General features: G+C 34.0%; 1 protein-coding gene across 2 annotated transcripts; it reads right to left on the bottom strand.

Moving 5' to 3' along the window:
• Window positions 1-20: 20 nt before the first annotated feature.
• LOC125681698 (uncharacterized) lies at window positions 21-26,812 on the bottom strand. Of its 2 annotated transcripts, XM_048921887.2 has the most exons (19): window positions 26,640-26,812; window positions 23,675-24,016; window positions 15,888-16,094; window positions 11,406-11,456; window positions 11,226-11,284; window positions 10,832-10,926; window positions 9,022-9,090; window positions 8,173-8,324; window positions 7,665-7,805; window positions 7,175-7,280; window positions 6,802-7,060; window positions 6,038-6,208; window positions 5,237-5,371; window positions 5,027-5,134; window positions 4,306-4,459; window positions 2,500-2,729; window positions 2,115-2,195; window positions 1,487-1,613; window positions 21-1,334 (listed from the first exon to the last, which is right to left on the bottom strand). In XM_048921887.2, the coding sequence occupies exons 1-19, from the start codon at window positions 26,752-26,754 to the stop codon at window positions 1,132-1,134; spliced, it is 2,805 nt and encodes a 934-aa protein (XP_048777844.2). In that variant the 5' UTR covers window positions 26,755-26,812; the 3' UTR covers window positions 21-1,131. The 2 variants fall into 2 exon arrangements, with proteins under 2 accessions (XP_048777844.2, XP_048777843.2); XM_048921886.2 differs by lacking the exons at window positions 23,675-24,016; window positions 26,640-26,812 and adding an exon at window positions 18,262-18,784.
• Between the last annotated feature and the right edge of the window lie 344 nt (window positions 26,813-27,156).

Genomic DNA, 27,156 nt, shown 5'->3' with positions numbered 1-27,156 from the left:
ATAATCTAACAAACACACTCTCGTTTTTGATTTATGTATTTCATCTATTCTTTTTTATATAAAAAAATTACAAAACTGTTTCTAATACAATGGGTCTAACTTAAAATAAATACTACAAAGTTAAGATGATAGTAGACAGGAGAAAATGTGAAGACCAATGTTTTTGGTAAGAGGTATTTACAAGTCTTAAAGGATTTCCAAAGTGTAACGTAACATAAATTCCATGAATAATATACAATAGCACTTTCATGGCAGAAAAGACAAACAAAACAAATAACATGATTAAAAATACATCATAAAAATGTTAAAAAGTACAACACAAACTATGTATACTTTGACCTCTCTATCCCTCGTTTTCTTTCCTGATATTATACAAGACTTGGATAAAAAAACTCTGGGGATGGTCTTCTTTTCAAATGATACTTCATACGTTTGATGAACTATCTGAACACAATCTTCCTTCATCACATTTCACACAATTGTAACTCGTGCATAAAGATAGAACACTAAATCCAATAACATGCTGTAAAAAGTATATCTGAGTAAACACTGATGTATTTCATTCGAGTAAACACTGATGTATTTCAGTTCGAGTAAACACTGATGTATTTCATCCGAGTAAACATTAATGTATTTCATCTGAGTAAACATTAATGTATTTCAGTCCGAGTACCACCATCCTCTGTACAGTTTGGATTACTAAGCATGAGTTACTATTATACAAACTTATACAAGCATAAATTACATGTACAAGTATAATGCAAGTCTTCTGACCTCTGAGTGACCTCGGGAATTCTGATACACCTTAATCTTGTGACAAGATGTTCATATTAAACCGATTTCTCCCAGCTTCCAATGTAAGATGTAGTACTGAAACTACTTCAATAAAGCATCAAACTACGGGTAGTCATCAACACACCGTGTGGATAGACCTTAATGACTGCCAGGGCCCACTACGTACACCTATCACTGTCTGAAAGCAAGACATGCCAGTCCTACTTTCTATATCCTCAAGTCTCTCTCGCTCTCTCTCCAATCACCCACTAAAACTGGGTAAATAATAGAGTTCTTTGACATTCTGCTGTCAATCAAGCACTACTGTTTGCTTTACTCTGTTCTATATCTACTCCCTCATATGATGACGGCTGACCCGGAACAGTCACTCAGGCTGTAATATTCCGTGGATATACCCCCCAAACTTTGGACTTTCTGTTCCAGGAGGGACTTCCAGGTGTACTTCAGCTCCGTAGTGGGGGCCCGGAACAGCATCTTGTGGGTGATGGGGATTCCTTGAGGGGTGGTGTCAGCAGCGTAGTGAATAACCAGTTCTGTGGCTGAAAGGTCAACATGTAAAATTGTTAAACAAGAAGTTGCTTCAGTTGACTTATCATTTTACTTTTACGGAGCTTCAGTATCAAATTGAACAGAATTAGTTATTTTTAATCTGCAAGTCTTCAAATTAGTCATCTATGCCTCCATTACTTACAGTGATATCTCTGTCCATCCAGCTGTGTGATGTGCTTGAGGTGTACCGGCTCATACAGCACGTGTAGATGATCATTTCTGTCTTGTTCTGTCTGGATCAGGACGTCAGAAAACAGCAGCACAAACAGCTGAGCAAAAAAACGAACAGAAAAATGTTAACTCTCTCAACTTCATATTCAAGTCTAAACATAGTGTTAAATCTAAAGCAAACTAGCATGGTGCCACACCATGCCCTTTTTGGCTGGCGCCATGCCCTTTTTAATTGCACCATGCCCTTTTTTCTCTATAAATTTTTAAAAAATATTTGTAAATATAAACAATTGTTCTTTATTTCATAAGGTTGATTGAAACGTTTAAAATGAAGGCAGCAGGTATTAACTATTATTATATTATTGGTACTATCATAGTATGATACGACTTAAGTGCCTGAAATTGTCTTACCGCGAAGAAAAGTCTAGATCCTAGATTTAACACTAAAACAATGTATTATTTTTTGTGTGCTACCACAAATTCTAATTTGGTCATGGAATATCCATGTTCATTAAAGGATCATGGGTAGGTTCACTAATTTAAAAGTGATCTATCTGTCGTAGGATTGGCAGGAAATCTTGTTTTGTATGAGGTTTTACCTTCTTCCATGTGGTGCCCTCCCATCTAAACATGTCTCCGGCATAGATCAAATGTCTGTCCTCTGTACACAGTTGGAACCTCTGAAAAAATTAATTCATAAAAAAAACATTCATCTACAGCATTTTTTAAAGAAATGTTGACAAAGTACAAAATTACATTTTTAAAAATCTTTGAATAACACTTAAACAGTATCCAAATCAAAACTGTTTTTGAACTCAGAATTCTTCAATTGTCTGTTAAAATTTCTTTGGGGTAGTAAAGGTTGACAGTACATTTCATATGTTTGGACCAGTAAAATTATTCATATTTCTATACTGGTCTTTCTAAAAGCTGTGCCCTTACTCTTATGATGTACAATGGAGAATAAAATCAATCCATCCTTACCACTACGTTGGATGGAAACACCAGTCGATCCTGTATCCGGGCTACCTCGGAGTCGATGGATTGCACGGTGTTCATGGAACAAGATGGAGCAAGAATGGCTTTTCCAGATACGGAATTAGCTTCAGATTTAGAATGTCCGTTGCTTCCACTTGATGATGCCAAAGAAGAAATACTAGGAACGCGATCCACACAACTATAGTTTGATATACTGCCCACACATTCATTTAAACCTGAAATATTCATATACATGTAGTTTGATATACTGCCCATACATTCATTTAAACCTGAAATATTCATATAGTTTGATATACTGCCCATACATTCATTTATAAACCTGAAATATTCATATAGTTTGATATACTGCCCACACTTTCATTTAAACCTGAAATATTCATATAGTTTGATATACTGCCCATACATTCATTTATAAACCTGAAATATTCATATAGTTTGATATACTGCCCACACTTTCATTTAAACCTGAAATATTCATATAGTTTGATATACTGCCCACACATTCATTTAAACCTGAAATATTCATATAGTTTGATATACTGCCCACACATTCATTTAAACCTGAAATATTCATATAGTTTGGGGTAATTGTGTGAACAACTGACAGTAGATATGAATACATTTCACATGGTTAATTTTTTTATTTTTTATTTCGGAGGCGACTTACTTTCAACCATCTGTTTGAGGTCCATGAAAATCAATGACCTCATAGAAGTACTTTACATCTGAGGTGGCTCACTTAAAAATAACTATTTGAGATCCCTAAGATATCTATTCTTATTAGGTGTTTCATTTCTGTGGTGACTCACTTAAAAATACCTATATGAGATCCCGAAGATATCCATGCTTATTAGGTGTTTTATTTCTGTGGTGACTCACTTAAAAATACCTACATGAGATCCCTAAGATATCCATTCTTATTAGGTGTTTTATTTCTGTGGTGACTCACTTAAAAATACCTATATGAGATCCCTAAGATATCCATTCTTATTAGGTGTTTCATTTCTGTGGTGACTCACTTAAAAATACCTATATGAGATCCCGAAGATATCCATGCTTATTAGGTGTTTTATTTCTGTGGTGACTCACTTAAAAATACCTACATGAGATCCCTAAGATATCCATTCTTATTAGGTGTTTTATTTCTGTGGTGACTCACTTAAAAATACCTACATGAGATCCCTAAGATATCCATTCTTATTAGGTGTTTTATTTCTGTGGTGACTCACTTAAAAATACCTATATGAGATCCCTAAGATATCCATTCTTATTAGGTGTTTCATTTCTGTGGTGACTCACTTAAAAATACCTATATGAGATCCCGAAGATATCCATGCTTATTAGGTGTTTTATTTCTGTGGTGACTCACTTAAAAATACCTACATGAGATCCCTAAGATATCCATTCTTATTAGGTGTTTTATTTCTGTGGTGACTCACTTAAAAATACCTACATGAGATCCCTAAGATATCCATTCTTATTAGGTGTTTTATTTCTGTGGTGACTCACTTAAAAATACCTATATGAGATCCCTAAGATATCCATTCTTATTAGGTGTTTCATTTCTGTGGTGACTCACTTAAAAATTCCTGTAGGGCTGTTTGAGGTACCTACATTATCTGTTCTCATCAAGTGTTTTATCTCTGAGTGATTTACTCTCTACCACCTGTTTGAGGTCCCTAAAAGATCTATCCTTGTTAGATGTTTCACTTCTGAGGTGACTAACTTAAAACATCTGTTTGAGGTCCTGAAGATATCAGTTAGAGGTGGTTTATTTCGGAGGTGACTTACTTTCCACCACCTGCTTGAGGTTCTTAAAGTCGCTGTCTTCACTTGAAGTGTTTATGAAGATGTCCTGTAATACTTGGTAAAGTTCTCGGATGTGATGGACCGGCCTGGTCAGGAAGGTGCTGATCGAGGGCTGCTGGGGCTCCAAAGGGGGTTCCTGTAAAACACAACCATTAAATTCGGTAAATCTTAACTACAATCAAATTATTTCAGGAATACCTCTCTGACTATATGCTCCCATAAAAAAAATCATTTGATGAGATACAGCTGGAAATGGCATACAGTGTATTAAGGAAAAGCATCAAGTTCATATCATCCCATCCATATAGGTGGCTCACTACACCTTGATAGAGTTTTATCAAATCAGCACAAAATGATTTCTTCATGAAAGATATGATATCATATGCATAAACGACACTTGTCAAAAAATATGCAATTTGGGAGAGAAAAAACATAATTTTCAAAAATTTATTTTAATTAATAACACAAAAGACACTTGGTGGATTTGAACTCTGGATCTGCAATTCAGTAACTTGATACCTTATCCTTATACCTTACACAAGCAAATCGATCAATACAAGAAATTTCCCAAAACATTTCAATCACCATCTTGAGGTGCAGTGTTATAAAATGTATAAGCCTTGGTGTAGTGAGCTACCTTAATATAACAAAACCTGTTATTGAGCACTACACAGTATGGAATATAATTTGGAATACTACTCACCCTGACAAATTTGACAAATTCTGTTGATTTCCTAAGGTCTGATAACAATTCATTGGCTTCGCCTAATCCTTTCGAGTACAAGTCATATGCTTGAGAGAGCATGTGTACCTTAAAACATAAAATGGATTATTTATTTATTATCACCATAGTCATTTATCTTGTCTAAATAATTTGCAGTAATTTTTCACTGAAATAATAACCAAAATTTACCTTAGAATGATAGATCATTCCTATAGAGAAATTGTGTCCCCCCTCACTGGATGTAAAAGATCCTTCCGTGTCTGAGCAGAAGGATGGCATGTTGTCGTGGATTTGCTTCAGGTGATACTCCGAAATGGTCACCAACTGAAATCATTTAACAAATATAGTTCGCTTCCTGTTTTACGTCCCATCAGAGAATTTTCATTCACACAGAAGTCACAAGCTGTAGGTGAAATGTCACAAATCTGATCTACGTAAGGCACTCAGGGCCATTGCAGTGAGGGTTCTTCACTGTGCCAATGCATACCCTGACATGGGAGCTCCGTTTTTAAGGTCATAACAAAGACCTATGACTTTCAGTTTCAGTTTACTTTATTCACTCACACCATATTATGGTACATGAGGTACAATATATACAATATTTACAAATAGAATGTATTATATGCAAGGTACACGTGAAAAAAGCAGGGAGTTGTTTTATATACATAAAATGAGTTAAGGAGGACAGAATTGGTCATATATTTTAGATATGAAACTACACAATTTGATAAGTACATTAAGGTCTGAAGTTGACATTAACTCTGAAAACTTTCACTAGTAATACTGGACAAACGAGCGGTCACTACCTTTGTTAAACATCTCAGGTGTGGGAATGAAGACTCAAACCAAGACCTCCTGATTGTAAAGCATGAGCTCACCCTTACATCTCAGCCACCATGACCAAATATGGTAATTTTCGGTAAATATCATAAGTACATGGTGTTACATAATTTTTTAATTGTGATGTAATATGGAAACTAAGATTTTTACCTTTTCAATATTCTGGAAAAGGGTAAAATGGTGCTTAGGGTTTAAAATACAGTGACGTAGAGGTCGGGAATATCGCTGCATTCCTGCGTGCATGATGTCAATAAAGTCCATCTCTATGCTCATTAATCTGTGAATGGCCTCCTGCTTCCTCTTGTCAGGAGTTGGTACAGTCTTAAAAAATAATGCAATCATTGACAGAAATTCAGGAACTATTGAATCATCATCTTGCTTCAAAATTCACTGCCTACCATATTTATATTCATGAAAAAATGCAACATCTAGATCAATATAAAATGCATGGTTACTGTCTTCAGATGTAAGCGATATTTGGGTGAAGGTAAGAAAATATGATAAAGGGCGTGGCTTGTTGAGCTCTCTTCATGTTTTAGACCTGAGCCCACATATCAATCATATTTCAAGACAGTAATCATGTATTTTGTTTATCCTGCAAAACAACATTCATTTGAAAAAAAATTTACCTACCCAAAATTTATCATTTTATGTAAGAAAATCTAATTAGAAAAGCTTCACCTCGATGGTTGGATCTCTGATGTCCAAATGTAAGCTTGGAAAAAACTTGAGTATGTCACAGTGAATAGAATGCACGAGGCAAAATTTCAGCATTGACAGAATATAGCTTAGTTTATTAGGTTACCTTTATATAGTCAGTGAAGTGGGTAATTGCAGGATAAAACTGTCCCAATAGCAAATGGGAAGATAGATACAGGAACGTTGGATTTCTACATATTTCCTGTGATACAGACCTGATGCCCATTCATAAAAAGGGGGAGTGGGGTGCTAGTTATGAGGTGACTGGGAAGGGAGAAGATCCCCTCATCCACAGACCCTTCGGTCCCCTTGCTGTCATCTGAGAACTCCCCCGAGTTGTTGTCCTGGCCCCGTCTCAGCTCCATATGCTCTATGGAGTAATTAGAAGGAAGCACCTGCTGCCAGGAGGGATTATCCAGGATCTCAAAAGCCCTGGGGCGATGTATGTCAATTACCAACGTAGGACCTACATTCCTGTGGAAAGAATTCCGTATACAATTTAGAAAATCGTAAAACTGGAATATTCTGAAGAATGTTATATAGAATCACTGTATGATTTGTTTATTACAATGATCTAATTTGACTTACTTGACAAGTTTGGCAACACTAGCCGACTGTGATCGCGACACATTCTGGTTGTTTACTCTGACTATACAGTCCCCTGGGCACAAGCCTGCAATGTCTGCTGGAGAGCCTATACAATAAATATTACCAAATTACTAAAACCTAGAACTAGTGAGTGTCTGGGTAATGCAATAACTAACATCCTCTCTTCTGAATTGCAACTCAGACTTGACTGCTGGATTGAGAAGGGTTGTACATGTGAGAGTACGGGGAATCCCCCTGCTTAGGGTGTCCTCAGTTTTTCATTTTCTTCCCAAACTAATGACTCTATTACATTAATATCTATGTCAACATGAGACATTAATAAATTTGAATGACTTGTTTGTTAAATATTGAAAAATCATCTAGCAAATCTTCCATTTTAAATAAGATATGTTTATGATTGTTGTGAAATCATCTTGCAAATTTTCCGCTTTAAGTACATAATATGTTGAATTATGATCCAAATACTGACCTCTATCAACTCTGCCGACCTTGACAGGACAGCTCTCTATCACAGAGAACCCATACCCATGCTCTCCTCTGTGCACTGTAACAGAGACCGACTCCATACCCCACATGTCCTTGTTGATGGGTGGAACATTTTCTCTTTGATCTTAAAAAAAAAACCACAACAAAATAATATTTCGTTAATTTTGGAAATATGTGTGAACCTTTTCAAGGACATTTTCCAAAATTAAGTAAGCAATTTAGATTATAAAAGCATATGTTTTATAATAGATTTTGAGTCACCACATTATTTGGTCAAATGCAAACACATGTAAAACAATGTTTTGTTGGTGAAAACATACACTGCATTATCATGTTTTTTTCCTAATCATATAATGATATCAACTAACTTTAAGAAAACATTGAATGGATTTTGTCCTGCTGGATATTAGTGTGCAGAGCTTTACTGACAAACCAGAGATCTGTCAATCATTCAACCTTGATTTCTAAATAGTATTTAAGTAGAGACTTACTTCTGACTTGCAGCTTGGGCTGGTTTTTGCTGGAGACTTTCAGGTGCTTTTTCCGGCCCACTTCTTCTGTCAGTAGATAATACCAGCCGTCCGTGTCCTTTCTAGGATTAATCAGGTGGCATATTCCAAATGACGTACAGCCCAAAAATTCACTGTAACAAATTGGCATGTTTTAACTAAGTTTACACTAAAAAAGCAATTCAGCAATAGCCCTCTGTCTTGCCTATTATTTCTAGACCATTCCCAAGCCGTGTGTCAAATGTCTAGATTTGATTTGTGAAAGATCTATAAATTTCTCTAAAAAATAAAGAGATTTTTTATCATCTTAATTTCTGTGAAAACTCCTAGAAGCCCCCCACATAATGAAGGGGTATTTATCTGTTCAGGACCACTAGACTATTATTAAGTAACCCTGTATATCATAAATCAGGTAGCAGAGAGAAACCCTGCTGAGCCAAAGTCTGTTAACTTATCAGTAGATAAAAAAACACATTAATTGTGTAATTGGATTTACTGCCATATAATTATGTAGTTTTATGGGTAAGCATTAACAATTTTCCTAAGTAATTAAGAAATTTAGAAATCTTAAACCTTAAGTCTATTTGAATTTTAAAGAAACATTTTCTCACAAATTAGGACAATTATCTCTTGAGTTCATATAAGATTGAATTGTGAATGTACTCATATAATCAAACATTTAAGAAAATCTGAAATTAGGAAATTAAAATTAAAGCATAACAGAAACTACACAATGCAAAGAAAAGTAAATTAACTCTGAAAGAATTTTATCACAGATTTTTTTTTATCAATAATCATAACTGTGAAATGATAAAACTGATTAGAACTCACCTGTTTCCAGCCCCCTTGTTCCAGACTGAGATAAGAAGTCTCTTATTATTATCCTCCTCTAACAGTTCACTGCACAAACAGACAGCCATAGTTAATTACCTTAATTTTCTACTCCACATTTAATCACAGATGAAATTGTATTCTCATCAAATTATATATAATAGTTACATCAGTGAGATGAAAACTTGCACAGACCAGTTAATGTTCTATCATCCTGATGATCATGCAGGGTGTGAGACAATAGGGCTAGGACAAACAGGGAAGGGGGAGGGGATTATAAGGATTTACTAAATAGACAATAATAGAAGATTACAACAGGGGGTCATCAAATAAAGCAGGGGGGATTCCCTGATAAGGGGAGACCATCCCAGGAAGGCAGCTCTCTAATCTTTATTGACTAGATCTGCTTATAATTATAGGTTATGGTGATCTACACAAGTTTTCATATTAAAGAATATTACATATTTCAAATTTTACAATTATTTGTATTGCTTTTCATTATTTTGCATATATGTTTTAGTTATGCATGAGTGAATATTGTTTGTGAATGCATGTTTATTATGTTCTCTATATTGTGTAAACAGTGAATGAAAAAAATTAAAAAAACTTGAAACATTAGAAACACTATCCCTGCACAGTATCACAGTGTATGTGATGAAATTTTAATGGGGAAGAAATACAGAAAGAATAAATAAATCTGGGCACTCTACACCTATTTCAAAGATTTTTAATTTGCCTGCTTAATCTAGCATTCAATGGGCTTTGACAACTTTTAAGTACTGTTCACAGTGGTTACTACATAGTTGTCAATGGAACAATAGTTGTTAGGAAATTTCCTGCAAATGGCAATTACAGAATGACACTATGCAATAGCTGATGTAGTGTTATCTGGGTTGTAATCTTGACATATTAGATAGGGGCCAGTTTGCCACATGCTAGTTCTCTGAAATATCTCTTAATCACGAATTGTAAGCTCTGATTTTTTTCCCTCAGGACTTGAAACATGCATACATGTTGTATGAACACCAAACGGTTTACTGTTGCAGCACAGCAAAGATTAAGAGACCAGTTAATACAACAAAAGTAGTGCAGTGATATCAACAGTTCTTCTACAGGTCATATTCATAAACTGTTTCCACCAAAATTAAAATGTTAAAAATACTGAATTATTTTACCACAGAAGTTTAGAAAAATTTACAAGTATTAAATTTCAAACATCAAACCATCAGCGGTCAGCAGAGTTTGGTAAATGGTCATGTATTCTGTTCAGTGACAGTGTACACTTTATATTTCTAGACAAGTTGCCGACAAATTCCACTATGTTGTAGAGTGTAAAGCTGTAAAATCTACTGACCAAAAAATATTGTCATATCCCAAATGCAGTAAATTTTCCAATCTGATGTCAAAAACTTTTTTTCAAAAACTTAAGCATGTATATATTCTTACACTCTACGATTTGGTCGGTTTTCCATGATTTATTCATTTCTATGTACCCTTTCATTTTCACATCTGACCTTTATATTTTGTTTTTTAATTTTTTTAAAGGATGATTCTGTAATAGTTGTTTGGCAGACATGGTCAGGTTGTGAACAAACATATTAATTAAAACACAAACACCAATAGTTGGGTTTGATGACTGTCAATTCTAAGCATTCTGACATTTCATTCAGGTGTCAATTTACAGGTGTCAAAAGTGATAATTTGTAATCAGAAACTTTTTAAAAAGTCAATATATTCAATTAGACGTACACAAGCAAACTCTGATGTAAACCCCAAAACTTTAAAGAAATGAAATAAAAAGAATACTCACAATGAAAATTTCTCATCAAAAAGAGGATTGTTGGATCCATTCACAACCTCTGTTCTGCATCTAGATTTCCTTGTTTCGTCAGGGACTAGAGACATCTGACACAAAGAACACATATCATATTTTACACAGCAAACATTTTCAAAATATTGAATTGAACATAATTTATTGACACTAAAACCTCAAAAGTATTAGACACAAGTTAAAAAACTTTGATAGCCTTCTCCCAATATAACAATTTGTGATACTGCATGCCATACAATATAAAAAGTAATAATTGATATTCGGATATTGAAATTGAAACTCTAGCTGTCTTATATACAAGGATTGTATTTTTACAAATATTTTGAAATAGCTATGATGTTACGCAAATCAGTAATAAGATCCTCGAACTCACCTTTACCATTGCATTACATAACGGAGTTGCTTTTGATGTGAGGTGTCTTGCTTGGATAACTGGTAAAATAATATAAAACAGAATGGTAATCGTGGAATTTGTTACTTTGACGTTGGTAGTACATGATGTGAAACAATTATTTTACAAAAATAATAATAATTGTATTATAATTATACATACCATGCACTGTTAATAATCCAAAATTCATGTAAGCAGATAATCTAATCTGTCCTACAAAAGAAGAAAATCTACGTTAGACCTCCGATATACACCGTTACATGTAAATTATTTAATTCTGATATAGGTTTGTAAGTTTCATTGATGACACGAATATACCTCTAGTATCCATAATTTTCTTTTCATAAATTCCAACCAAATCCGAGCGGTGAAACACCATGCTGGTGAATTCAAAAATCCATTCACCTTACTCACAATAGTTCATAATGAAACAGAACATTAAATTATTCAAAGGGTCATAAACCTCTACACTGGAATATGACAATTCACATGCTACAGACAAAAAACCAGGGCTGACAATTCTGACACTATATCTATAGGTATCAAGGAAACTGAACACTGTGATTGGCCAGTTGTGTCAAAGTGGTTTTTAGACTCAGTGTCTATGGTAGCAGGTGTGAAAGTTTACCTGGGTATCTGAATGGCTTCTGAGATGACAGGTAACCCAAGCTGTGAAAGGTACAGTTTACTCTCCACACAAATTTTCCAAATATATGCCAAAGTAGATAGGTGGTTATTTAGAGAAAACAAACAGAACCATTTTGTATTAATACTTATAAATCTTCAAAAAATATCTCCAAGTGTTTACCTCTTGCTGTTCTGAGAAAACTCGTTCAGTGCCTCAAGACTTTCAACATATATTTCAAATAATATTTTTTTCTATACATCTCTAATGTGGACTATGAATCACAGTGTGACTATATAATAATATGAAAAGGTTGTACAAAATACATAAACATTATATAATAGATCACACATAAGATGACAGATTAAACACCTCCTGGTTACACAACTGGTCTTTGAAGCTGTTTAATCTACACTAATGTTCAACACAACTCTCACCCTATAGGGGTGAAATTTACATCCACCAGACACTGTAACAGTCTGGGGTGTAAAATCTTAAGGAGTACAATTTTTAGTCCACTATTGACTATTAAAATTCAAACTTGACACGAAAAGTATGAAAGAGGAGACCGGGCTAAGTTTAAATAGCTACATCTTGCACCTGTTTAATAATTCTTATTGCAAAAATTGTCCATTCATATTTCATTGATTGCTGCATATAATTTTACACAATCTTAATGACTAAAATACTCTGTGTGACAATAGGGGGGCATACTGCTGTCTACTCAGATAGGTGTCTTCCAGCAGGTGTGATGGTACATCGACCAATAGGAAACAGGTGGAAATCGGTCATATATCTCTGTGTATCACCTGCTGGTGTTTTATGGAATTTTTAAAGTTCTACCATAAATTTAATTAAATTGTGAAACACACAAAAATTTTATATGAGTAGAGAGTTTAAGAGTGGAGAGAATCATAATTTAAAAAAACATTTTTCAAAGGACCTACTTTTATTACACATTATATATTAATCAATAACATATTTATACAATTAAAAACAAAATAATGTTACTCTCAATTTACATTTCTTACCAGAAAAGTGTCCAAATGTGCCCATTAACAACTCACTATTAAACTGTAGTAACTTTATCAGCACTTGTATATTGGTAACAGAAACCACAGGGAGTCATAACCTCCCAGCCAGTGGCCAATTACAAGAACATTTCTGACCAGAAACACAGGACCTTTTCACATCAATCTTTGCAGCATGTGGAGCGCATCAACCTCAAACTGACAGAAAAGTTTAGTAAACGCTGGGAAACTTCTCGGACAGTCCCTGTGTGACAGCTGACCCCCATTCATCTGATTAAACTTTCCTTTTGTGAGAAAACAATTTTCCTTAACTCAAGTGGTTAATTAGATAATTTAGCAAATCATGTGGTTCCGATCACAAACTCCCTCATTATCAACAGTAATTAATAAATGAAAATATGCACTAGATTTTCACTAATAATCAGCCATATACTTGTTTTCATTTCATTACACTTGCTAATTGATTACCTCTGATTATGTGTCTAATGTTGATTTTTGTTGAATTAGAATCCATGGAAAGACCTAAGCAATTTGTTGAACAACTTAAGCTGAACACATGCTGAAGACAGGGATGTTCAATATTTCTGTTTACTGCTTTCTGTTCTAGTCCAGATGATTCTATAAACAATTACACAAACCAGACCTCATCTTGCCCCACCCCCATCTGGTTAGCAGCAAGTAGCTGGTCAGGGGAAGAAATAAATCTACAGTGATCAAGTCCACAAATGAAATCCCACACTGCCCCTCCCACTCCAGGACAATACATCCCCTGTAGGAGAACAGCAATAAACGACCATGTGTCAATCCAAATTGTCATTACAAAGTCATAGTTTCTAACAACCAATCTGGAAATTATCACAGGACTGGTGATGATGAAGTGTCCATAAAACTAGCATTAAGGGCCACTCCATTAGGGTAGGGGCTTTTGAATGGGATCTATTGCTGTGCCAACCCATTGATATCTCTTATCAATTAATAATAACAAGTAATAAAAAATATAAAAGAATGGCAAATCTATCCTACAAAAAGATGGGAAATGATACCATATGGCACACTTTAGTAACACTAGTACTGACACCTCAACAAAGGCCATCATATTCTCCTGTCTTTATTTAAATATTATTATTATTATATAGATTTCATTTCAATTATTCTTATATGCATAGCCCCTACTGGTTTCAGTATTGTATTTTTGCTGAACTCAAGTAAACATTAATTTCTTTTAAATTAAAACTCAAATTTCAGAAAATGAAGTGTTCTTACTCAAGGTTGCAACAATTGCAAGAATACAACAATGCTTTCTGGTTGGGTTTAAATCAACAGGAAATAGATTATAAAAGTCATTCAATAAAGAGGCCATTGTTAGAATTCCATAGTTGGTTGGAGAAAGGAGACCATCACAGAATGGCCATTGGTTTCCTACAGTTTATGGTCATTTTCTAGACTAAACATCCCTATATATAAAAGTTGTAACTATTTGAATTTTACAGGGAAAAAACTTGTACCAAAAAGTGAAAGTTTCATCATCACTTCGAGAATGCCGGGTTGGATCTATTAAAAGGTCTAACAGCAATGTCAGAAACTATCTTCAAACTTGTATTACAGCCATTAATACAAGTCAGTATTAAATTAGAAATCCGAAAAAATCATTAACCAAAAAAGATGTGCTTTTACAATTTATTATACTTTCATGCAAAATACTTGAACCTGATTGGTCATGAAACTTTTGAAAAAACATGTTTCCCTGTGGGAATTAAAACCACCCCACCCCCATTCCCAGGGGTGGTTGTCTGTATGTATCTAGAAGCAATGAGAAACATTAACGGATGATATTACGAAAAATTATCACAAAATGATCCATGTATGGTCAATGAAGGTTCACTGTACATTTTCAACAAATGTTGTTTGAGCATTTGAAATACATGCAGTATGCAGTGCAATGTGATGCAGTAATTACTATGAACAAAATCGCCTGATTAAAAGAAACAATAATCTGCAGCGGACAGGTATATTGGTACCTACATGTACCATCAAAGTATCGCAGAAAAATTCTAAATCAATTTTAACCATGTTTATCTAGCTTAATAAAAATAAATTTATTCGAATTTTGGTGCTCTCTCTCCCTAGATAGATAGATTCTAGTATATAGATAGATTCTAGTAGATAGATAGAAATCATTTCTCCAGTATTTTTCACTTGGAGAAAAGTTGTCCATAGCCATATGCATGCACTTTTTTCAGGATAAAATGAAAAGACAGTAAAATAGAAAAAAAAAAACAAACCAACAAACAAATGAAATTGTATGTTCTCCTTTGAAGTATTGGACATAAATTGATGTACATGAATAATGCATAGCCACAAACAACTATTACTTAACATCAAGCTGAGAAATAAGGGGGGTTTCACCATCCTTATCAAGACAGATGAAAATTAGCAACCTTATCAACTTTTAAAGTTACTGGATCTTGGGCAAGTCAGACTTATTGATTTGATCTGAACATATTCTGTTGTATCAATGATATGCAATAGATTAGGCAAAAGCTCTGAAAACTTATTTTGCCCCCTCCCTACATAGATTATGACATATCCAAACAAACATTATGAATCACAGTATATTTTAAAACAAATGTATAATACATCAGTGGATTTTCAATTTAAAGCTTAGCTTAGCTGAATCTATATATCTTTAAAATAAATCAATACAAAATGATTTTTCATCAAACTTACATTCAATCTGCTGCTAGGGAAAGTTAAATTGTATACATTATACTAAGTATCATAACTGTATAACTATAAACCTTAAATCCGAAGAGGGTGGCATACGGAGGCACCACCTAATCCCTGTTTGCATTACATAACGAAATGCTGTTTACATCAAATACTGCATATGGAGATGTATGGTACAAAGACGATAATGGTAATGGTCTTATGTCCAAACAATGGAATTAAGCACTATATACGGAAACAAAGTAACAGTACATCACTAACCTTCATTCTGCAGGACCTTCAGAGGCCGTGATTTCTTATCATCTGCAGATATGACGGATGATGGTGGAGCATGGTAACCTTTCATTGGAGGAAGTCCATTTGGTATTACATTTCTGGACACCTTCAGTCTTTTACAGGGACTCAAGATTTCCTCATAGATATGTTCCATTGCCAAACTGTTAGCACAACCACCTTTTAAAAAGTACTCTGAAAACACACATAGAATGGTATGCATAATTCACAACACATTTTCTAAGCATTATAAAGTTTTACTGCTTTTAGCAAGTACATGGTGGATCATTAGCACCTCTTCAATCATTTCAACAATGTGTTACATATCAACATGCCTTAGAGTGAAAATGGAAACATAAAAACTCTAACTGAAATATATATGTTTAGTTGTTGTACATGTATATATATACAGAATGGACAGCTATTTGACCACGTAATAAAAGTTTTTTGAGATTGTAAAGTTGTTAATAACTGTACTCTCAATGTATGTAATGGGGAAAAAAAATTACACTGTACTTATTTTCTCCCTCAGTGCCCTCGTCCAAAAATAAATATTTTCTTGACTATTTGATAATAAAACAAAACAGAAAAAGTGAATAGGTTTGTTGTGTTCGTTACAAGATCGCTTTTAATAAGCAAATATCAAATCGACAAAGCTAAAAAATCACTAATGAAAACATATGAATTTAAAACTGAAAATGGGCTGGGTGGGAGGGAAAGCTAAGGCACAGAAATACATAAGCAACCTTTGTTGCTTGTAACGAACCTCAAACTGCCCGAACTAACAAACCTCGCACTGTCTGAACACTGACCAGTAGTGGTATGTATACTAAGTGCAAAAGCGCTCGTGCATGAGCTCAAAAACCCGCGAAACGTATTTACGGAAAATAACCAAAAAATGACGAAATGTAAAACGTAAAGAAATGAATATACAAACTATAAAGCTTTGAATGCACAGAATTTCTATTTTCACTCACTTGAATAAAAATATGGGTGATCTTCAGTTGCTCCATGAGGCGGAATGTCAAAGTTTTCACACAAGTCATGCATTATGTCAATTGCTTGTCACCACTTGAACTAATTCCTAGACATATTTTAACCTCAGCATGATCAAATTATGTACATTTCTAACAACAATGTAGATAAGACTATTTAAGGAAATGTCATATACACAAGTTCAAGAATCCATTTCCTTCTTTCTAATCCAAATGTCCAGTCTAGATAATGTCCAGTCAGCTTCCTACTGCTGTTAAGTAGGACACACAAATATTCAAACAGGGCCCTCTTTAGAAACACTGTCCACTGATGAATTTGCTTGGACAAAATAATGTTCATCACTTAATAACTAGATTTTAGAGTTAAAGAATATGTTGACATTTTATGACCACAGGTTACACACACTAAAAATATTTGTACTGATGGAATTACAAGATAATCATCACAAGACTGACCTGATAAATATTTTCTTTCTAATTAGCTACATCCTAACCACATGTAGAAATTTACATAATGATCCTGACAGTATTCTCACTACCATTCAAAATCACTTTTTACTTTCCTACATATTCTCCCAAATAAACTTGTTCTATGATAAAACTATACTAATTTTTGTTGAGATAACTTTATATTGATTTTTAGAAACATAGTTTCAGGCTTCTTTGTTATCCTGTGATCTCGACTGTCATTTATGAAGCTGTCTCCTGACCAATAGTCATTAGTACATGAACATGTAGCTACTAGTGTTATGTGTCAAATGAGCAAGACAGGTGTAAAGATAATACCTATATCTTAGAGGTAAAAACCTGACTACTGTCAGCGAACATCAAAACTGAAGCTAACGTGTCAGCAATCAGCAACATGCAGTAGATAGGGCCTAGTTTATTAATTATTTACTGAATTAAAATGTTTTCACATTTGATATTAATTACTAAAAAAAAATTTTAATACTGAAATGTTGTCTGTTCTTGATTACCAGTGCAGTGTTGAGGAACGGATCCCGATAAGACTGTCCATAGCCCCGGGCCCTTGGGATTAACTTGCAGGGATTTACTCAATCACTTGACACTTACTCGTAAAAACCTCTTAATTCATTGTTGAATGAACGCGGATTAATGCTGAATAAAAGCAACAGTTTGTGATTTAATACCTATATATACTTAGACAACAAGTGCATCTGACGAACAAGATCTACATAGGCCTATAACTAATGTTTGATTACTTGTTTACAAGCCAAACACTCCCTATCGTGCACCCCATGTTGAACATCTGCCGCGACTCTCACGAAACAAAAGATACTTTATCGTGCAACTTTACACTAGGCCTAGAAAAAAGTTCAAAGCCGATGCAAAATAAAACAACTTACCTACGGAAAAATCCTAAATGCTGTCAATGCTAGATCACGGGTTAAAATCATTCATTGTAAAAATAAAATAAAAAACAACCACTTGTTTATATCCTCAGATCCATCTTTTTTTCTGTGTTGAATATGGTGCCAATCTGTGACGTAGTGTAAAGCGCCGTCTAACGGGAATGTGTGTTATCACGGGAAATAACTCGAAAGTGAAATCAAGTTATTTTGGTAAATCTTATCTATCCATAGCAGAGATATGAATATGTCTATGATATGACAGATTATATGAACTTTGCGATTAAAGATACATGATTAATGAATTTCGTTATCGTTTAGAATGTGTTTTTTTTTTTTCAGATTTGGCAAGCAAGTGTTTTTGTTTTGTTTTTTGTTGTTGTTGTTTTTTAAATTCAATATCGTTTTAATAACTTTAGAAACACAATATATTTAAATCCTAACATTATAAAATTTTATGATTTGATAAAAAGCAACTAAGGCAAAATATGAAATTTATCTTCTAGTTTCATTTGTTATACATCGGGAGTAAGTAAGTAAATTTTATTTAAAGTCGGCACTGTATACATTAGTAACAAATAGCATGAGCTCTACAGAGCTCTTAAACCGACTATCACAGACAAAATAAAATATCACAAGGTAAACATTAGAAAAAACAACAACACATATATACATATTTACACGCATATTGTATAGCCAGACAGTTTCAGAAGTTAAGAATTAAATACAAATGAAAACAAAAGTTTTTTACTATAAAATTTAAGCATTAAATTCGAAATTCAAATGTTGTAGATCAGTCTTGGCAATCTAATTATTCAAAATTAGCTGTTTTGAATCAAGTTAAGTTCATGTATTCACTCAAACCACATTCTAATATATAATGGACTTATCAATTGAGAAGCCGTTGTGGATTCAACATAGTTAATTTTAATTTGATTGGGTTTCTCGATTTTGGAAGTTCAGAGTATCACCAATCAAAATATCTATAGGCCTATACATATAAAGAGTCTTTCAATATTGTATCTCAAGTTCAACAGATGCATGGATTACATTTTCTACTCGAATGTCCACTATATAAGAATCCTAAAGGAGAATTTTTGAATACGATATTTAAAACATTTCCAAACCTATTACTGCTTAGCAATGCTGATCTGTTTACATGGATTATGTCAAATGAAGATCCTGAGTTTGCTGTTTTATTATGCCAATAATTAATTGCAAAAAATTCAATACAAGAAAACAACATACACATACAATATACTTATGTGCATGTATAAGATGCAAGTTCATTACTGCAACATAGTTACCATGCTTGTACTACATGAATAGGTGTTTTGTGTGTATTTTATGCATTGATAGATTTGATGGCTGACTCTCTGTTCATCATGCAGTGCATATGTCTTTGTTTTCCTTTGCCATATGCTTCTGTGATTTTGGACTTTGACAATGTACATCCTAATGCTCCTCTGTGGGCCCAAATTGGTTGAATAAATATTATATTCTGTTCTGTTCTATAATTTTCAAACTACAGTTGGATTTTAAAATCTATCTTATAAATGCATTGCATTTTTATATTGAAGTGGATCATTAAGTTACAAGAACTTGTACTCAATCCATTTGTATTCATTATACAATAAAATATGTTCAAATCAAATGAGGCTATTACAAGAGACACGAGGGACAGTATATATAAAATTTTGACCATCTGTTATATAGAAGACATTAAATGAATATGCGTGCTCCCCATCGGTTTATACGGAGAACTGATGCACTGAAATAAACGTTTTCATGGGATTAAATCAACAAACCTAATAGTTGGTAATATAACTACTAAAACTACACCTGCCCTGAAAGTGTCAACTTACACGCCCCGCAGATTTAACCTATCCAAACCAGAGTATATAGATTTTGTATATGATATTCATACAGGTTTGAACTACGATCCCTGCATTGTACATATTTACCAGACGATACAATTTTAATACCTTTGAACTTGACTTTTCGTAAACAATCTTAATGAATGATTAAGACTTTAAAGCAACCTCTAGGTTACGCATGAGCGACGAGTATGTTCAGTGTTTATATGATAAAGACGTTTTTCTGGACTGGAGAAGTTTGTAGTTTTCCCTCAGTGGTTTTGATATTGTCTGTGTGATTATCACACCCTCAGCCAACAAGCATCTGTTGCGTACACCCTGGTTGTCTAATACCTTTTTGTTACATTGACCACAAAAGACGTGTCACTTTTGTTAGACAGTAGCGAAATTTAACGTATCTAATGTACAAAGAAAGGAGACTGAACAATTGTGAATGTTTTGTTAATGATGATGAAAGTGAAGTAGATCAAATTCGCATGGCTGGAAAATTATGACGAGAGGCCGATCCTTTTGTACTTGAAACTTTTTGGAAGAGTTATTCACCCTTGCTTAGAATTTAAAATTAAAAAAAACAAAACTTTCCCCGATAAATGATCATACTTGTATTAATTTCATATTTTTTAATTAAAAGAGGAAGTTCATGCAGCCTTTCACCAAGACATTTGCATGTATGAAAATACAATTCTTTTAAGAATATTGAAGCAATGCTCTTCCCGCATATATAAGTCTTCAATGTAAAATTCAAAAGTTTGTAAATTCCCACGATGGTTCATTGTTAGTTGATAAACCCTTCAAAATAATACCATTATTACACCCCCCCCCCACCATCCATTTATATGAAATATAATCGTTGTACATTAAATACCTTAAAATGCAAAATTATCACCCATTTTTCATTATATATGCATGTGTGTTGATTGTATTTGTAAATAAATGACATATACTGTGTGTTTGATATCTTATACGACATAGAAGAATATCACTGGGTTTACATATGGAGTGCATTGTGAATAGTGGAAGTACATTTTGTATCTGCCTTTATCTAACGATGGTGTTTATATATACTAATTATTCCTGTGCCTGCTGGCCAATCCTATTCATTTTTAATATAATATTGTTTAAATTATTCCTTTGACATAATTTCAGCTTTCAGATTGAAAATTGATGAAACGAATAGTCAAGTTGGGTTCCCCAATCCCGGATTAACCACCTGCCTTTGATTAAGCCTTCAAACATCAGTGTCATCCGCAGTGAAGTGGGTATCGAGTAGGGCTTTCCTTCAGGCGCGAGTTCATCATTTCTTTTCTTTTTGGGGAGGGGTGGGTTAGACATTGTGGTTTTTTCCCCGTTAAAATAATGATGATAACACGTTTTCAGAAATCAGCTGATGTTACTTAGAGGTCGTTCTGTTTTAATTAAAACTTTTTTCTTGAAACCATATCGCATCAATGGTTCATTGATATCCACCTGTCTATTGCTGCTTTGGAAAATAATTTGTTTTAATGTATGCATGGTTGTCATTCTAGATTCTAACTGGAAACCAAGCAAAATGAGACCAAAACACATTTTATGTGGTCAGCATATAAAATCGTACCAAGAAAATCCTATTGATAAACAGCTTGACTTTAAATCTAAATATAGACGGCCTTGTTGAAATGACTTTATAATTTGTCAAAGCAAAATTTGTTTGTGAAGCAATGATGTCCCCTTATGGCCAAGGTCAATGTGATGAGGTCGAAGACTTTAATTTCGTACAGTGTAACACCCCCCCCCCCCCAAAAAAAATAAACCGGTCTTGTCACAAGGAATACACACGTGAAATATGAAATTCCTAGCACAAACCGTTCAAAAGTTATGGCCAAGATTAAAAAATTTCAAAAGCAGCTCGGTTATTTTCAAATGGAATAAACGTGTGAAATATGAAAGCCCCATCACGATCTATTTAAGAGTTATAGTCAATGATATAAATATTTTGCGGACAAATAGACCAACGAACAGATCAAAAAAACTATACATGTATGTATACCCCGAATCTCCGATTAAAACTGTTTAAATTGACCCTTCAAGCATCGCCGGAAACACACGATCTGTCTCGCGTTCGTCTTGCTACCAACCGTGCAGAGTTTCCGACAATGACCTTCAGCCAAAAGCAACCTTTATTCTAAGTATGAATATATTATGTGTGTTGCAGGTATACAACTAGTACACAATTTATTAAACTTTAACGTCTAAAATTTGAGCGTACACAAATGACCTTCAGTCAAGGTCATGGCACACTCTATGATCATATAAGATTTTACGTCGTTTGACTATTCAGTGTTGCTTTCTTTCAAAACCATAACCCACGAATTATGCAAGCTTTTTTTTCTGTCAGTGACCTCAACCTTGTCGATCCGAATGGCATAAAGGGGTAAGAAGATGACACTTTCATTAACAGTATATGTGAATATATGTCACGTGTGGTTTGTAACAAGCTGTTGGTATCAAATTGGCAATATGCATATGGTACAAATAATTCATATACAGCCAAACCTTGTTTTCTCGAACTCGAAGGGACCGAGAAAAAACTTCGAGATATCCAAAGATTCCAGATATCGAAGGTAAAATACTTATGGAAGAAGTGGTTGGAACTTCCGAATCACTTCGACCTCTTCATGGTATTCGATATATCTGGTGTTCGAGATACCGAAGTTCAACTCTATCTGAAGTTGGGGTCTTTGAATCAGTTTGAAACTTGATACTCCTGGCTAAGAGAAAATACCCAATTTTTCCTGAATTCAGAATCAGAATGCAGTATGTAAACTATATATCTTTAGAACATCTTCAGTAATTTAACTGTATATGTGAGGAGAGAACCGTATCCAAAACTCTCGACTAGGGAAGATGGGAATCTACACGATTATAACCAAGGGTGGATCCAGAGGGAAATTTGTCTCCAATATTCACAGTTATTTGAAGTATTGGAGCAGACAGAATGAAAAGTGGTGAACAATATCTCGATCCTACTAGATATTTTAAATGCTTATTTATGTGATTGTTTTTCTTTCAGAAAACTTAGACCACAGGTTTGGGCAAACACAATTTTCGATCAGTTAATCTATTATGTTACTGGAAAGATAAATCTATGGTGTACAGCTATGAAGTTTGTCTACGTCTGTTTCCCATGCTTTCTGGATGAAAAACTGCGTGAAAACAACCAATGTGTGTCAAAATACTTTAAAAAGCGACAAGACGTCATATTTATGACGACACATCTCCTATTTTATGTCACTTTTATTAATCTAATAAAATTTTAAAAGTTGTCCCAAACTTCTTGCATGAAATACACTTAATTTTGAAACAATAGCACGGATGTTGATTTTGATGGGCAAATAGGGCCCTTATCATACAAAGTCCTTTAATCAAAATCATTTCATAAAATACACGTAATACATTTTAGTAACATTAAGAAGAAAACATTTTATTTCAAAAGGGACAACACCAACTCCCTACATGACTGAGATCGTAAGTTTGTCCATTAATATTTATAGTACTTCCGCTCGTTCCAAAACGCAACGTCTTGCTGAGTGACGTCATATAACTAAACAGTTCCCGGGTGGACATTGACGATAGACGGTGTTCCTCTCTCTGGTAGATTTCGCGCAGGGACTCTTTCTTTGTGACATTTAGATACTCAGCGTAACCCAGAAACTGCGTTAAGTACTGCTTTGTTTCATTTAACAAGTAATCTTGCGCAATTACTTCAAAATCCACCGGCGGTTTTAGATCTCTTTTTTCTCGAATGCCAGAAACTTCGCCGGTATTCTCTGCGTAGTCCTGAACAACATTTGCCGTGAATCTGGCAAACCATTTCCGAAGAAATTGTGTGACTTCCCCTGAAAACAGATGTTCGATCGATTCATAAAACTAAAGATCTATATACAGACTACTTGAAGCATGCAGAAGTGACACTTCATTGTGCACGTACTTCGATATCAGCTTTTGCATTGAATTGTGATCCCTGTTTTATTTCTAGTCCTATTTATGATATTTACTTCCTCGGCGCATGAATTATCCATTGTCGACTCTATGTGGAAAATAATGATCAATTATATCCTTTCCATACTTTACTATTTTTGAACAACTTAGAAATAAAAGAATTCGCAAATTACCTTATAGTGACCAAGGTCTGTTAGAATGAAACATGACGTCATGTTGTTAAAGTACGCGCTAATAATTAGTATCGAATGAATTGGAAGTTCTACTATGTTGGTGAAATTCATACTCGTGTGCTTTTTTCAATACTACAATGTGTACAAACGTCATTTGAAAATCGGTTGATGGACGTCAATGGGATAGCAACATACAAATCTGAATAAAAATTAAATACAGAGTGTAGAAGACGTGAATTGGAAATAGATGTGACATTTTAAATCAAATACCGACAAGTGCTAGGTTTTGTTTTGGGGAGTATTTTTTAATCATCAGAACAAGAGTCTGTGGCTTCTCATTACGGGTTTGATGTCATATACAATGTTTTGTTATTTTTGAAATTTTGTAGAATAATAATCGTCACCTCTGTACTTACAATAAACCCAATATAGTATTAAAGGAATATTTTACCAGGATAGATATTTATGGGAAAAGTTTTGTATATCGTCTTTTCCAGTCCGTCGTAAAGGATCAGAAAACGCATGACGTCAAGACTCATATACGATAGATATATGTATTATATGAAAATACAATGATTTAACTCTAATATACAGGGATTGGTACTATCAAGATAATTAGGTGAAAACTACATTGTAGCACATCCTGTTTCTATGACTATTCTGTCGTTATACCGAAATGATTGAAGTCTATGTTGAAGAATATCAAAAGATTTTGAGTCAAACCATCCTATATGGATAAATCATAGAAAATGGTAAATTTTTGATTGATCTTCCTCGTAAAGGATTACTGTAATATATACAGGTTTGAATTTTAAAAAATAATTAAAGAAAGGAATATTAATTCTGAAAGTTTAAAATGTAATATCAAGAGCACTAAAACGTATGATTGACCCCACACATATGTGGCAATGATTCGTTGCAGAAAACAAAAACATATTTTGTATTGTGAAAAATTATATCTAAAACTCTGGAAGATTCAGTTAATTTTTAAATTGAAAATGTACTTTAGTAGTAAATGATATTATGATTTTTATATACTGCGATTCATAATGTTCCGATATGTCATAATCTGTGTAGGGAGAGTGCAAAATAAGTTTTCAGAACTTGGTGCCTAGTCCCATTGCATACCATTGATACAATAATACAAGTTCAAATCATATTAAATATGCCTGGATAAAAATCGATTTTTGAATGATATCGATGCCATTTTCAATTTCCAAATATAGTCCTAATTTTGTGGAGTTTTACTTTACATGTAAACGTGGGGAGGTTTCTACGTGTATGTACTATGGAGTTTTAACACATTGGGCATCATTAGCTGCAATCTAATTAAAACCAATTTATTTTTTATTGATTCACCAAGCATGTTGGCATACAATCACATTACACAATATGAGATATATAATGACAATAAACTAACTACTAACAGTTCATTACATATGTGTAAATACAAGGTATATATTTAACATGTACCTGTAACATCAAACTGTATGCATGTAATTTAGTATTACATTAATTAAATATAATAATAGCACTTTACATTTGGTGCGCAATTCAAACATTCATGTGAAAAATTCACATAACCTAGCTTCTAGCATGAGCTACATTGACAGGGTCGCATAGTGCTTTACAATGGGTTATATATCATCATTTGAATTGTAGATGTTCAATGGGTAATATTTCTTTCCTATATCTTTATACATGAAGCAGTCATATGAAAAATGGAACTCATCTTCAACAGTAGTTTTACTAAACTGACGTGGTTTAGAATATCTACCAGTTTGACTTTCAATTTCTAAAGGGTGGGCAGATATTCTTAGCTTTGTTAATTTAGAGTGACTGCTTTCGCAATTGGAAATTTCAAATAGTCCTGTAATTCACAGTTTTTTCTAATTTTACTGTAACATGGTCATTTTCCACGTTTAGAGAATTCAGTATTTTGCAGTTGCATGTTAATATTATCAATATAGCAATTCTTCAAGTAGTTGTTTCTAATGTGCTTTTATTGATATCTAGTGATGAAAGATTTACTTTATTTCTTAACTTTAATATTTGTCTTCTCTTACCGTTACATTGTAAAAGTGTGGCGGTTACAGCAGATTTGATTTTAATTAAATTGTCAATAGGTGCAGAATTGTAGCTCTCTGGGGGAAAAAAAACCCCTCTGGTCTATTCCAATTTTCTACCAGAAAGGCACCATAACGGACATAGTATAACCCAACACAAAAAAAAAAAAAATCCCAAGTCGTATAAGATGTAGATAGAAAAACGCAATAATATTACACCACCTGTGTGACTATAGTATACACAGGATATAGATTTACCCACAGAGGACCCCCCTACTCACCCATAGAGTTGAAGACGGACCCCCGAATCCCGACCCTGCTCTCTGTGGGACTGGCTTCGCAGATGAATACGGTTGCGCTTAGGGTGACCAGTAGAAACAGACACGTACTATTCATGGTCGGCTTTGTTTTGGATATAACAACCGTTATACGACAATCGGTATGACTGACTTTGATAACCCGTATCTGTACGTACGCATTATATGGAACGCAGTTTATTTATACATATTTGTGTATATAGGGCAGTGGTCTAATTACATATCTTCTTTCTTTGTAATCGTAAGTTAAGTTACAAGCAGAATGTAAAGGGGGAATTGATGTTTAAACATTAAGAAATCAAATTTTGACGGCCAAACCAGCAAAAATATGATTATCTATCATATTTCCAAACGAAAAGAATACCAAGCGCCCAAGCTCATAACAACCATTGTATCATTGTACCTTCGCGCTATGTTTTGAATATACGCATGAAAAATGAAAATCTAAAAAAAAAAATTAAAGGGGGGGGGGGTGTCTACC

Source organism: Ostrea edulis, chromosome 2 (assembly GCF_947568905.1).
Source record: "Ostrea edulis chromosome 2, xbOstEdul1.1, whole genome shotgun sequence".
NCBI classification, from domain to species: domain Eukaryota; kingdom Metazoa; phylum Mollusca; class Bivalvia; order Ostreida; family Ostreidae; genus Ostrea; species Ostrea edulis.
Note: the sequence above shows the minus strand (reverse complement) of the source record. Positions and strands in the feature narration are given on the sequence as shown.

Coding starts and splice junctions, on each gene's coding strand:
- LOC125681698 (XM_048921887.2), bottom strand. CDS start 26,754: ATGAATAGTACGTGTCTGTTTCTACTGGTCACCCTAAGCGCAACCGTA. Junction 11,457..15,887: donor GAAGGTCCTGCAGAATGAAG/GTTAGTGATGTA, acceptor CTTCTTTTGTAG/GACAGATTAGATTATCTGCT. Junction 7,806..8,172: donor GCCCAAGCTGCAAGTCAGAA/GTAAGTCTCTAC, acceptor TTTTTTTTTAAG/ATCAAAGAGAAAATGTTCCA.